The sequence below is a fragment of the Vidua macroura genome, chromosome Z (assembly GCF_024509145.1).
Source record: "Vidua macroura isolate BioBank_ID:100142 chromosome Z, ASM2450914v1, whole genome shotgun sequence".
In the NCBI taxonomy this organism is placed as follows: domain Eukaryota; kingdom Metazoa; phylum Chordata; class Aves; order Passeriformes; family Viduidae; genus Vidua; species Vidua macroura.
The window spans coordinates 68,626,423-68,639,593 of NC_071611.1; the positions used below are offsets into that span (position 1 = coordinate 68,626,423).

A 13,171-nucleotide genomic window follows, 5' to 3' on the forward strand; every position below is an offset into this window, starting at 1 on the left:
ATTGTCCTTGCATCCAAATTTTCTCTTGTTTTTTTTCTACAGCTACTTGTAGTGGTTATATATTTCCTAAAAATAAAAAAATGGGGGTTTGTTATCTTGCTTTCAGAATAAATATTGTTGTGTCCTATTTTGTCAAAAAATATTTTGACTTTCATAAAGCCAATTTTTTTTCTTAAACATATAAGAAAGGAATCATTTTTTGCCAGATTTATGCTGTGATTTCATCTCTTTTAAGTGTTACTAATAATTATATTTCTGCCTGACTCAGATTTATGTATCACTGTAACTGTGCTGAATATTCTCAGGAAACTGCAAATTCTAAATTTGTGATTTGTAAAGAAAACACAATAGGCTACTGTGAGTTATCTACCTAAATGCTAGGAAGAAAGCAAGCTGACCTTAGTCTTTTCCCAGGATTACATTGCATTATGTGGCATACTGCTGTTTTTAAATAAAACTGATAGTTTCAGTGTGTACTTTGACACAAACCTGGGGTTTTTTTTTAATTGCAGAGACTTCTCTAGGCAGATCCAGGCCTGGGCAGTTTTTTATCCCTCACAGTTTAGCCCTGATCCCTGACTTGAGTCAGCTGTGCGTTGCAGACAGAGAAAATGGTCGAATTCAGTGCTTTAGGCTGGAGACTGGGGAGTTCACAAGAGAGATCAAACACAAAGCATTTGGAAGAGAGTTGTTTGCAGTTTCTTATGTTCCAGGTAATCTTTTTTCTTGTTCTTCATATTTCAAGTAGTTGCTTTGTGCCAGGATGTCAGTGTTATTTCCTGAAGTGCTATTGTGTTATCTTAGGATGAATATTAATTATCTTCTAGAGTAGTCCTGATGCAATGAAAAATTTGAGAACTACTTGTTTTCCTGCTTGCGTATGAGGGAAGTTTGCATCTAATCTCTGCTTCTAAAAAAATGACTGATTACTCCCTAAATGTGATGTCACCAAGTAGATGATCTTGTTGCTTCCTGGTGACTTCACAGTTAATCAGTAAATAATGAAATATTATTAATTATAACATTTCTAAATATTCATTTTTAACTCCATTGAAGACAGCAAAATTAAGACCAAATGAACAAGAAGGGATTTTGGTTTCATGAAATCAGAGAACTGAAAGCAAACAGAAAACATTGTGGTTTTTATTATCACAGTCTGGTTAAAATTACTCTGTTATTGGGATTAGATTTTAAACACTGATACTGAAGGTAAGGTAAATGTTAAAAACTGGATGAGGAATTTTGGCATGTTGGGCTCCTGACTCCTTAATACCAAATTTAATATCACGTTTCTCTCTTTTGCATCTTCAAGAATGTAAAAAAATGCTGTGCTGGATGAGAGGCTTGATATCTTTGTGTCTCTGACAGTGGAAAGAGGCACTCTGAGAGTGTTTGTACGCTTGGATGCATTTTGTAGTCATTCCTCTCCTATTCACCATGCATCAACAAACTCTTTATTTAGCAGTTTTAGGATGTGACCTCTGATCTGTTCTTCACTGTATCTTTCTAGAGACATATTGCCCATAAATTCTAATCCCATTTCAAACTGACTTGTATGGTCTGGTTCATTGGTCTTCCACCATTGCAGGCTCCAGAAGTTATCCACTTTATTTATTTTTTTAATATAAAAAGTGATCTAGTTTCATTGAATGCTGCTCAATCTCAGAATTTTGGGAGCTGAATAATAATTCCACACTGCCCCAGTCTGGGGCCCCTTCATCTTGCCTTATCCTCTTCAAACGGAAGAACCCCAGCCACCTCAGCCTCTCCCCATAAGCTATTTAATTGCTTCAGCCCCTGGAGTATTGTATTTGCCTTTCTTTTCCAACATCTTTAGCTTCGTTGGAACCTTTTTGAGATGCAGAGAGTAAAAAAGCACACAGTACTCAATATGTGTGCATGCTAAGTTTTTGCATAGTGTAGAACTGTCCCCTCCATTCCTAATTCTCCTCCTCATGATGCCAGACATTCTACTGAAATTTTGTCTGACACTGTACATGGAGGTGGAGATTTCAGGAATCTTTTAGGGATGGCTTGGAGATGTCTCTCCTGAGCTGTAGCTGCCAGTTCCAAGTTCAAACATCACATAGGCATGATCTAGATTATTTTTTTGGAAGAAACATCACTTTACAGTTGTCTTTGCAGAAGGTGTTCTGTCATCTATTTAACAACTTATTTGTATAAGACATCTTTCTGGACTTCCTTAGTATCATGAAGGTTTTGACTTCTCCACAAAACTTGTCATCTTCCTCAGACTGCTAGATGTCATTGTTTGCCCCATTTTTCAGTCATTGATGAAAACTATTGAATAAAATTTCTGACTATGATCTCTTCAACATCACACTATTCAGACTTCTCTGTCCTGAAGAATTATAAGCTCTGCCCGTAAGTTTAGCTCTTTGCTTCCTGTTCATTAGTGGATCTTTTGTTCAGCCCTTTGATAACTCACATTCAATAACCTCTGATGCACTACCTTGTCAAGGGTTTTCTGAAAGCACAATTACCTGTGTGCTTTTTCTCCCTGTTCAGAGCTGAGGCACAACAATTAGAGAAGCCGCACCAACTTGTTCTGACAGGCCACACTTACCTATGTCTCAGTCTTCATTCTGGATTCTACCATCTTACTGGAGATGGATGCCAGAATTGGTAATGTGTATTCTCAGGCTCCCTTTTGTAGTTGGGCACTACTTCAGCATCCTGCTAGTCTTCTGGACAAGTGGCTGTTTGCAGTGCTGGGTTATTTAATTTGGCCTGAAATCTGATTTCACATTTGGTTTCTTTCTGAATTTGAGTGAATTCCATCTAAACCTCATAAATTAATAAACTCCAACTTGTCTTATACCTTGTGCTTCCCATTGAGCTGTGTCCTCTGATCTCTTTACTAAGAAAAAAAAAAAAAAAAAAAAGGGTGTTAGAAACTTCCCAACATATTAAACAGAAAAATCTGACAAAACCCATTTCTTTGCCATAGGCCTCTAATCCTTGAGTCCCCTTTCACATCTTTTCCTTTTGTGGTTCCACTTACTCCCCAGCTGACTTTCTTCTTTTGATGCATTGAAAGAACTTTCTGCTATCAGGTCGACCATCCATAGCACAGCATTCTTGAGATTGTTTTTTTAACATCTTCACATTCCTTTTACATTTAAACTGTATGTAAAATAATTGCCTTGCTGGTTCTTCTTATTTGAACTAAGTGTGCATCTCTTAATTGACAAAGTTTCAGTGAGTTATACCTCACTTAACTTTCCTCTTGTAGTTTAGCTTCTTGTTATCTTTCTGTCTCTCTGTCTCTCAGGCAGCCTTTTTTCATCTAAACTATTACAGTTCCATCTTCACTGCAGTTTGCTATGTGTGGGTTCTTAAGGCAAATCTAATGTTGTTGCAGGTGGTCTCCTCTTTGCAGTTAATGGAATGCCCTATCCTGAAGAGGCGGAATCAGTGCAAGGATTTGTGATGAACTTCTCTACTGGAGAAATAATTGATACTTTCATTCCACTTAGAAAGGTAGAGTACTGCACAGAGTGCCTGTTACATACAATTATATATATGAGAACATTGGTAACATTTTACTTTTCCAACTTCCATAAGAAATCAGAAAATTGCTTATTGCTGGAAATAAGATGTTTTATAACGTAAGGTATTCAAAAGGAATTCTTTATAGTACTAAAAAAAATACTAGAATTTTGGGTATTAGCTCTTACATTTGATACACATTTGAAAATTATACTAACTTCTAGATGATTCCTACAGATAATATCTTCAGGCAGGATAAGCCTATTTTATTACTGCCATTACAGTTCTTAAAAGTTAATTTAAGAGAATAATGAAGGAATTGAAAGATTCATATATTTAGATGCTAGTAATTTGTCAAAAGTAGAGCTTATTCTTAAGCAGAAGTAATATGCAACTGTATGGTTATATCAGTCTTCACAGAATACTAGTGAGTAAGTTAAGGCTAAATGTTCTTCATGCAGTACTGTACATAAAAACTGTGGGGTTTTTTTAACAGTTTCAATATATTGTCTTAGATTAAAGAATGAATGTTAATATTCTCACTTATTGGTGCCACATACACTATTTATTTGCAGTCCAGCTTTAAATTATATTGAGAGTTATTTTTTCTGAGTATAGCAAATAGCTGTTTTGCATATGAACTTTAACAAAAATTTAATGTGTGGGCTTCAAACCAAGATTCTTTTTGAAAATACGTATTTCAGCAGATAAAGTGGAATGTAGTAATATGAATAGAAATAATATCAATATAATTTTTTTAGCATTAATATATGGAATAATCTCTATGTTTTTATCCCTGGAGAAGGCAAACATTCAGTAGAAATGGAATTCCTTTCCTTGCACACATTTGGGTTTCACACCAGCACCTGCTGCATTTTCCAGTCTAAAGCAGGATTGAATATGAGCAGGCTCAAGATAGGTGTTAAGGAGGCCTTGTGAGAGCGTAGACACTTAGGGGTAATCTGTGACTGCTTATCTTCACAGAGCTTTGAGATGCCACATGATATTGTTGCTTCAGAAGATAGAACAGTATTTGTTGGAGATGTGCATGCCAAAGCAGTGTGGAAGTTTGCATCTGTGGAAAGTATGTTCTTTTTGTTCTTAATGTCCTAACTTCACATTTTGTACCTTCAGGTATCACTTATCTGGTACCCCTGGCCAAGAGACTAGTGGCATAGTGAGTGATTTAAAGTGCACTACAAGCTTCACTTGCAGCAGTTGTGTGCTGCTGCTCAGTTTTCATTAAAAGACTGTTCTTCAGCATTGTTGTGTGCTCTGTCAAAGAAGAGTCCCGGGCACATGAGTTTGTCACAGAAGGAGTCAACATGCGTTTGCCTTACACATCCATTGTCAGTAACAAAAAAGTAACTTTAACAAAAGTGTTACTTTAGTAATTTCAGTGTATCATTTGCTGAGACCTCAACTGCTTTCTTTGAGGTTATCACGCAGAAAACTCCCAAGGTATGAAATAAAAACACAGGTCAACTTGAAAATTTTATTCATTTCATTGGAAGCATTTATCACTAGAAAATTAATCTAGTATATTTTGAAGTTCTATTTCTATACAGAGGAAACACTTGCCAGTTTTAATCTAGTAACCCCCAAGGCAAGCAGCCTCAGTTCAGGGAGAGGAACCTGATTAGTCAGACATCAATTTAGTAGAACTCAGAGAGAGGTTACATGTTTTACAGGAATAAAAATATAATCCACTGCTCCATTATATGGGATTAAAAAAATGTATGACAGACATAAAGTCTTAGGCTTCAGGATGTTAGTCGTCCAGTAAGAGTCCACTGGTATTAATTACTAAGCTAGCTAGTTATTGCTTATTTGTCTTGTTTATAATTAATAGATTTTCCTTTGGGGCATTTGGCATCAGCTGCTCTTAACAGGAGACTGGACCAGATAAATTGCAATTCTGATTGGATATGTTTTTATCTGCATGTAGTAAACTGAACATGAACAATTCTCAGCTTTTCTTCAAAGAAACATGAGAATAAGAAAGTAATGGAATTTTTACAGGTTAGAAAAGGGAAGTCCCTGTATAAAATTTTCTTTTTAGTTTTTGCTGAAGTATAAAAGAGGAGTGGCTAAGAAACCCTGATTCAACCAGCCTTTAATTCACTATGATTTTAATAAAAAGTTCTGTTTTTGTGGGAATCTATGAACTTTTAGGCATACATGTAAAATCTTTCTGTTTCATAAAAGCTGATTATTGCAAGCAACTTTCATGAACTGAGCTCTTCCTTTTTTTTCTCTGGCCTTGTGAGCGAGCTACTGAATAGTTTATATTGACTCTCTGTGGTGAAATTCAAGTGTTGATGGGAATGTTTACTATAGGATTGCACAGTACATTTGAGAAAGCTAGCAGGAAGATGTCACTGAGTGCCTTTCTGAAATATCAGTTGTCCTGAAGAATGATTTTGTTTTACAGAAATGGAACATCGGTCAGTTAAAAAGGCTGGTATTGAGGTACAGGAGACAAAAGGTTAGTCTGATTCATAATGAAAATGAAGGGATCAGTATGTTCACACAGACTAGGGCTGCTTCTGCCAAGCTGAAGGGACAAAATGCTGACTAGTTTGACTGTTCTGTTTTTTGTGAGTTCCTATAGGAAGCATTAGAAGGAAGCTTGTAACACTGTTACCTAGTAGATGCTGTTTCACAGCCAACCTAAACATTTCATTTCCAGTAATGACAAGTGCTTCACTGTCACAGAATAAAAATTTTACTAGTAGGTTAATTCCATTCTACCATCTGGTATGGTCCAGATTGGTATCTGTGGCAGCTCCCTTAGATGCAGAAATAGCTCTGAAATACAACTGCAACAGTTACTTCCCAGCACCCTCCCCCACTCTACAACCCCCAACACCAAAGGGTTATTTGAAACGACAATTGGTTTATATTCCTGCGTAGTCTTTTAGTACACAGCCTTGTCAGTCACACCACATGGCAAGAAATACTATTTTTTTCTATTTACATTTCTTCCCATAGATTTACTAGACTTTTTATTTCTTTAATCTGCATGAAAATGAAAAAAAAAAAAGGAAAAAGAAAATGAAAGCATATAGGAACAGTATAAGGAGGCAGTACACACAGAGGAGATTCAAAGGAGTAAAATACCAATTAAGGTAGATGAAAAGTAATTTTAACCATTTGTATTCTGTTATGTAGCTCATTTCCCTTTCAGAAAAACAGTACCACATTATGGTACTATTTACAAAGGCATTTAAAATGTTCAAATGTTCTTAACTTGTTTTCTTTGCTTAAATTCAGAGCTTATGTAGTTTGCTTCAGCCATGTATATGCAGATAGAAAAAAGTCAAAAAAATCCCAACTGCCAATTGAAAGCATATAGAATTAAATAGAATAAGGAAGGCTAATGAAACAATGAAATGCTTACTGCCAGCACTGTTATCCTTTTATTTTATCTCCATTGGTACACCAGCCTGCCTGAAGCACTCAAAAGGGAAGTGTTGACCTTACAGCATGCTGTATATCTAGGGATATGTAAATTCCTTTCGGCTTTCTTTAGCTGACACTTCCAATGTCATAGAGAAAAAAATGCAATAGTAACACCACGGTAAGAAAGAGGTTTTAAGTAACAGTGTCTAAAACTGTTTAGAGTAGGTAGGCTGAAATTAACATCTTTCAGCTCCACTGGGAGCTGTGTCATCTGCTTTATAAATGGAGAGGAGTGGCCTGCACTCTCACAGCCTTGTGGTGACAGACTGCTACTAGTGCTTGTACTACTCTGACATGGGGGAAAATATATGGAGAACTGTAACTTTGCCCAGAGGTGGGAAAGATGGTGGAGGAAAATCTTCCTTAGCAGTAACTACTTGAACAGACAGCATGTTTTCATTGTGTTATTGTTATCCTTGTACTTGTGATAACAATGATATTGTTTATCATTGTATTAATGCTGAGTGTAAACTGAACCATTTGCTACTCCTTCAGAGTAGAGCATCATTTTAATTTTGATACAGAATCAAAACAGTGTTGATTGAAAGTGTTTGTGATGCAGCTACTTGTAAAGACAAGCTGTTCAGTCTGAATTCAAAATATATAGCTAGACAGTTTTACTTACTAAAAGTTATTACAAAGCATTTGCAACATCATAAAGGCTTTTCTGAAATAGTTTTTCTCCTTGTGGGTATAGAGTTAACAAATCAGTCAGCAATGACTAAATGCAGTTTTCAAAAGCTCTCCAGATTTGTAGAACCAAAATTCCTTAATGGAATGTAATAGTTCTGAAAATTTAACCCTTTGTCATAGTTTTATTAGAAAGATCTTTAAACTTCTTCTTTGTGTTTATGGTAACATGATTTATACTGGTTTCTGTATTTCTTGTGGAAATGTTTTTGTCAAAAGGAGATGTTTAAATGATGTTACACCACACAGTTATTTGCAAAAATGGATCATTGAGGTAATTTCCTATATTTTAAATAGTAGATGCTTTTTAGGACAAAACTGTTTGACACATCTCCTTTCCTCATTTGAGAAAAGGGGAGGGAATCTTTGCTAGTGAGTGGTATCAATCAGACTCGCTCTTCCTTTTATTTGGGATAACATCAGCAAAAGCAAAAAATGTCTCCATAAGAGTTTGTCTTTTATTTCCTTGTTACAAAGCACTTCAGGTATCCTAGCTTGTTGTTTCCTGTAACACTTTGTTCTGCATCAGCTGTTCAAGCAACAGCTTGATGCATATGGATTACATGTGGAAATTCTTTTCTTTTTAAAGAATCAGAAACAATTGTTGAAGCCAGATTGAAAAACAAGCCAGAATCAAGAGACCCTCTAAAGAATATGGATAAACAACACTTGGTCCAACAGGCCAGCAGCGCTGGAGTTTCCTTTGTTCTTATTACAACTCTTCTTATTATCCCTGTTGTTGTCCTGCTAGTAATTTTAGTATTTATTCGGTGGAGGAAGACAACTGTCTATGGAGGTAACTGTGAGTAACTTTTTTAGAGAACAGGCTTTTATTATTCCAGTTCCAAATATCTCTGAACACTGGGGGGTAAGGGTATGAAGAGAGCAGCTCCCTGTGCCTTTGTCCTCCTGAACAGTTGCAGTGATGCTGCATGCAAACTTACAGCTTGGCAGGGACACAGCACCTACAGCCCCCTGAGCCTTTAATAGTGCACCTCAAGCTAGCACCTCTTCAGAACATGTATCAAAAACTTTAATTGGTGTCAAGGCAAAAACTGGTATCTCAGAAATGACTAGAATAAATTCATGTTGTATTGTCTAGAATTCAGAAATTTTAATACTGCAAGCATAGTTTGATTTTTAAACTACTGAGAACAAAAGACTCCATATGGGTGTTACAGAGATACAAGCAAAACAAAAGCAGTTAAGAAATTATGTATTATTGCTCTCTCCTACCTAGTCAATTCTATGAGTCATACATGCTTCCATAGTGCAGCTTAATTCATAGCTCCAAAAGCTCTAATTGGTACTTAGAATTTATGTGAGTGGTTCTAAATTTGTATTGTATGATAACATTATTTTTCATAAATTGGCAGACTGTGATAGGCATTTGATCAGTAGTTATTTATATATATATCACTAGTTATCACTTGTTATTTTGTATCACAAAATTGTTTTAGCAAGATACTTTCTTCCAGAGAAGAAAATGTACATGGAGTACACAACACAGTTCTGCCACTGTCAGGACCTACTGTGACAGAGTAGGCCATTCAGCAATATAATGTGGCTACACAACTGAATTGGTTGTATTTTACTGAAGATTTCAGCATACAGCTTCCTGACTTGTATTCAAGTGTGTTAGCATACCAAATATGCTAGATAGCATATCAAATATGCTAACACTCTAGTCTATTGCAGTGCTGCCAAAAATGGCTTCTTAGAGCTGCTGATTGGTTTGTTGAATGTCTGTGATTTTTATCAGAAAATACAGGTCATTTGATCACAGAACACTGGGGGTTTAGCTTATTTTTGAAATTTACTTTGTTTTTCAGCTGATGGGGAACGCAAACTAGATTCTAGTTCAGGCAGAATTTTAGGCAGACTTAGAGGTAAGTAGTCACTGAAGATGTTTTCAAATGCAGTAACTGGAGGCTTTTTTTTCTGTATTCATGTTGACTAACAGATTTGATGGAACTTCCTCAAAGGAAGGATTGGGGGCAAAGATCAGGGTCTTTTGAAAATTTCTTTTACAGCAGCTTTTATCTGTCATTGTCTGCCCACTAAAGAGGATGAGTCACTACCAGTGGGAGAGCAGGAGCTATAATGAGTTATTGTGGATCTGGTAATTGAAATTAAGCACTTTGAGACTAAGGGCAAATGGGTAGGAACGCCAGTAACCTGTGTAGAATTAATGAAATAATGGATGCTAAAGAAGCATAGTCTGAAACTTCTACTTTTAATCTTAGTTTCCTTCTTCTTTCCTATTATATGAACCTAGCTTTTGTGGCTCATGTGCTGAACCTTTAAAAACAGTTTCTGGAAGGACACTTAAAAGAATCACCACTATACTGTTTAATTAGTAGATAGATTTTTATTCCTCCCTTACAGTTAAAGCAAACCTTATGAAAATCCTTTCCTTTCCATAGGGAAAGGCAGTGGTGGAATTAACCTTGGGAACTTCTTTGCAAGTCACAAAGGCTACAGCCGAAAAGGGTTTGACCGGCTGAGCACTGAAGGAAGTGATCAAGAAAAAGATGAAGATGATGGCACTGATTCTGAGGAAGAATGTTCAGCATCTCCACTGCCACCAGCACCTTCATCATCCTGAAACTAACCTTTGAGTTCTCCATTTTATGGTTCAACCTAGAATGTCAGATTTCTTTTCCCTTAAGCACGTTTAAGATCTTGTATATTTAATTGTAAACTATTCTAGTCTGCGTGGGGCTGTACACTGGTTCCTTTAATTTTTGTTTGGTTTTAGTTATGTTTTTTAAGTGGAGTATATGGAAATTCCATATCAGTGCCGTTGGTTTTTATGTGAACATCTTAATAAGGCAAAGTCTTCTAATTGCAGGACTGATTTAAAGCAGTAGTATTTTATCATCAAATATGGGGATCTTGTAAATAAGTCTTACTATCTGCTTCATCAAAATATTTTTTCCATAATTATTGAGTTGCCAATTTCTGTTTTGTGCCTTTCCTCTTTAATGTCCTTAACCTGTTGCATTACAGAGAATATACAGTGCCACAAGAAAATGAAGCTGCCAAGTCTTCTTCTATTTTTTTAAATCACTAACATGATATTGCATTGAAGGAAAGAAAAAAGTCTCTATTTAATTTTTTTCTTCTTCCTAACTTGATGTGTTTCTGGAATGTCTTATTTTTAGATGGTATCACTGTTAGAACACTATTTTCAGAAGCTGAATGTAATTTGTGTAATAAAGTATTCGCAGAGCATTGGCTGTCAGAGTGTACTTTGGAATTTTTGCTTGCATTTTTTTTTGTATACGACTTTTGTAAAAGTTACAGGGGGCACTTAACAGTAAATTTTAATGTGTTCTACCAACAGAGAAAAAAAATGCTATTTTGTATGGAAGCTGAAAAAAAATTTTGCTATGTCACAAGGTTCTTTGCTTTTTTTTATAAGACTAATAATCTGCATACATGTACAAAGTCAACCTTAAACACCTAAAGAGGATTTTACTTGTATAATAAAACTGCAAGGTATTTCTTTAGTAAAACACATGGTCTCAGCAAAGAGGAAACCTGTGTCTCAAATTAAATATGCAAATTAGTCAGGATATGCACCTAATACTACCTGATTGGAAGTACTGATTTTAATTTTTTCTCCACACTTTCTTTTTTATTCATTCAACAGGAACCCTTAGTCCTGTAATGAGCTCTCTCATTTAACAGCAGACTTACGGAAGTCCTGCTGGCTAATTAGCCTCTCTGTATGAGTCATCTAGAGTGTGAATCATTGTGTAACATCATTATGACTAATCAGTCCAGTTTGAGGATCAGAGCATAATTAATGTCTTTTAAAACTGCTATTATGAGCAGAGTGTACACAGCTGTAATTGCCACAGGGTTTTATGAAACAGTTTTCATTATCAACGTTGCAGGTGTTGTAATAGGCTACTGCTGGCACTGAGATTGGAAAATAGGCTTTAAGCCTCCTTGTGGTGGTTTTGCAAGGTCTGTGGGGGAATAAGGGTAATGATAGTGGAGAAAAAGGTAAGGTCTTCCCCCCAGCAAGATTTTATAAATCCCCTTTTTCTGGAAAAAACCAAAACCCCAAACTTAAAATGCATTACAAGCTGGTTTCTTTTCTCACATACAGCAAAATCTCCAAGATAGCCATCTGAAATGCTGGAGTACAGGCACAGTTTCATGTGAAATGTATTTGGTGCATACTCTTAAGTTGCTTCCTCTCCTGCAAATTTTTGTTTTCCTAGTGTTAGTGTCGCCTTCTGATGAGAAGGCGGGCGACCTGGTTCCAAGACACAGCACGGCGACCCGGCTTCCCCTGGGTCACTCGGTCCACTGACATGCACAGACACCAATGTGGTGGATGGTCAAATGGCGTTTATTATCTCATCTCGTGGGGTTAAATAGTCAAGGGGGCTTCACTACGTCAAAAGGGGATGGTGGGTCTGGCTAGGGTTAGTAAGGAGTGGAAAACTACTGATTAGGAGGGGCTGCATGCTTTAGGGGTGATTGATTACCTATAGCAGGAAGAAAGGGGGAAGGGTCTAGCTTTCCGTCACATCCCGAGATTTTCCGTTCACCTGTCCCTATCTACCACATCTCCCCCCCCCTTTTTACTAATGAATGAGGTAGTTATAAACATAGGCACTAAGGTGAGGTATAAAGTTGTAATGTGATAAGGGAAAAGGGGTTTTTGGTAAACCTGAGTAATCTTCGCAAGGGAAGTTTAGAGAACCTCTGCGACTGGCAGTGTCCTCGGTTTTTGGTTCACAGCATTTGTTGCCGGCCTATAAACAGGATGTTGGCCCGTTCTAGGCGAGCTTGAACAAATGAGACCAGCCTGTTTAGCAGGCATGGTCCGAATGTGAAGGTTAAAAGCAGTATCGCTAGCGGACCTACTAGGGTGGAAATTAGAGTGGTGAGCCATGACGATTGATTGAACCAGGACTCGAACCAGCTCTGTTGGGTTTCCCTGTCTTTCTTTCTTTGAGACAGTCTATCTCGGAGTTCTGCCATGGAGTCTTTAACGACTCCTGTGTGGTCTGCATAGAAGTAGCATTCCTCTTTCAAGGCGGCACACAGACCTCCTTGCTGCATGAACAAGAGGTCCACTCCTCGCCTGTTTTGTAAGACCACCTCTGAAAGTGAGGAAACTGATTTCTCCAGAAAGGAGATGGATTTCTCGATCCTCTGCAGGTCCTCATTGATGGTCATTTGCAGCTGAGCAAGCCCTTGGTGTCGGGTCGCGAGGGCCGAGACACCTGTGGCTGTGCCAGCTGCTCCCAGGCCGAGCAGCATTGCGATAGTCACTCCTGTTATTATTTCTCTTTTGTGAAGTCGGCCGGGCTCCTCAAAGATGTTGTATACCTCTTCGTCTGAGTGGTACAGGACCCTAGGAACAATCAGAACTTGGACACAGAAGTCGATAGCGTCATTGAATTTGGCAAGGAACACGCAAGGACTCACCCCAGATCTCTGACAAACCCACATCTCAGATGCAGATGGGACCGCC

At 37.3% G+C, this 13,171-nt stretch overlaps 1 protein-coding gene across 8 annotated transcripts in view; it reads left to right on the top strand.

The window, feature by feature from the left end:
• Window positions 1-10,908, top strand: part of PAM (peptidylglycine alpha-amidating monooxygenase) — a 119,768-nt gene extending 108,860 nt beyond the window's left edge. For 3 of the 8 annotated variants that reach the window (XM_054003209.1, XM_054003211.1, XM_054003216.1), the window contains 7 exons: window positions 513-713; window positions 3,386-3,504; window positions 4,498-4,597; window positions 5,948-6,001; window positions 8,258-8,470; window positions 9,501-9,557; window positions 10,095-10,908. In XM_054003209.1, the coding sequence (XP_053859184.1) occupies window positions 513-713; window positions 3,386-3,504; window positions 4,498-4,597; window positions 5,948-6,001; window positions 8,258-8,470; window positions 9,501-9,557; window positions 10,095-10,276 (926 nt within the window). In that variant the 3' untranslated portion in view covers window positions 10,277-10,908. The remainder of the gene's footprint in view (window positions 1-512; window positions 714-3,385; window positions 3,505-4,497; window positions 4,598-5,947; window positions 6,002-8,257; window positions 8,471-9,500; window positions 9,558-10,094) is intronic. The other 5 variants (XM_054003210.1, XM_054003213.1, XM_054003214.1 and 2 more) reach the window with 5 other exon arrangements.
• The last annotated feature ends 2,263 nt before the right edge of the window (window positions 10,909-13,171 follow it).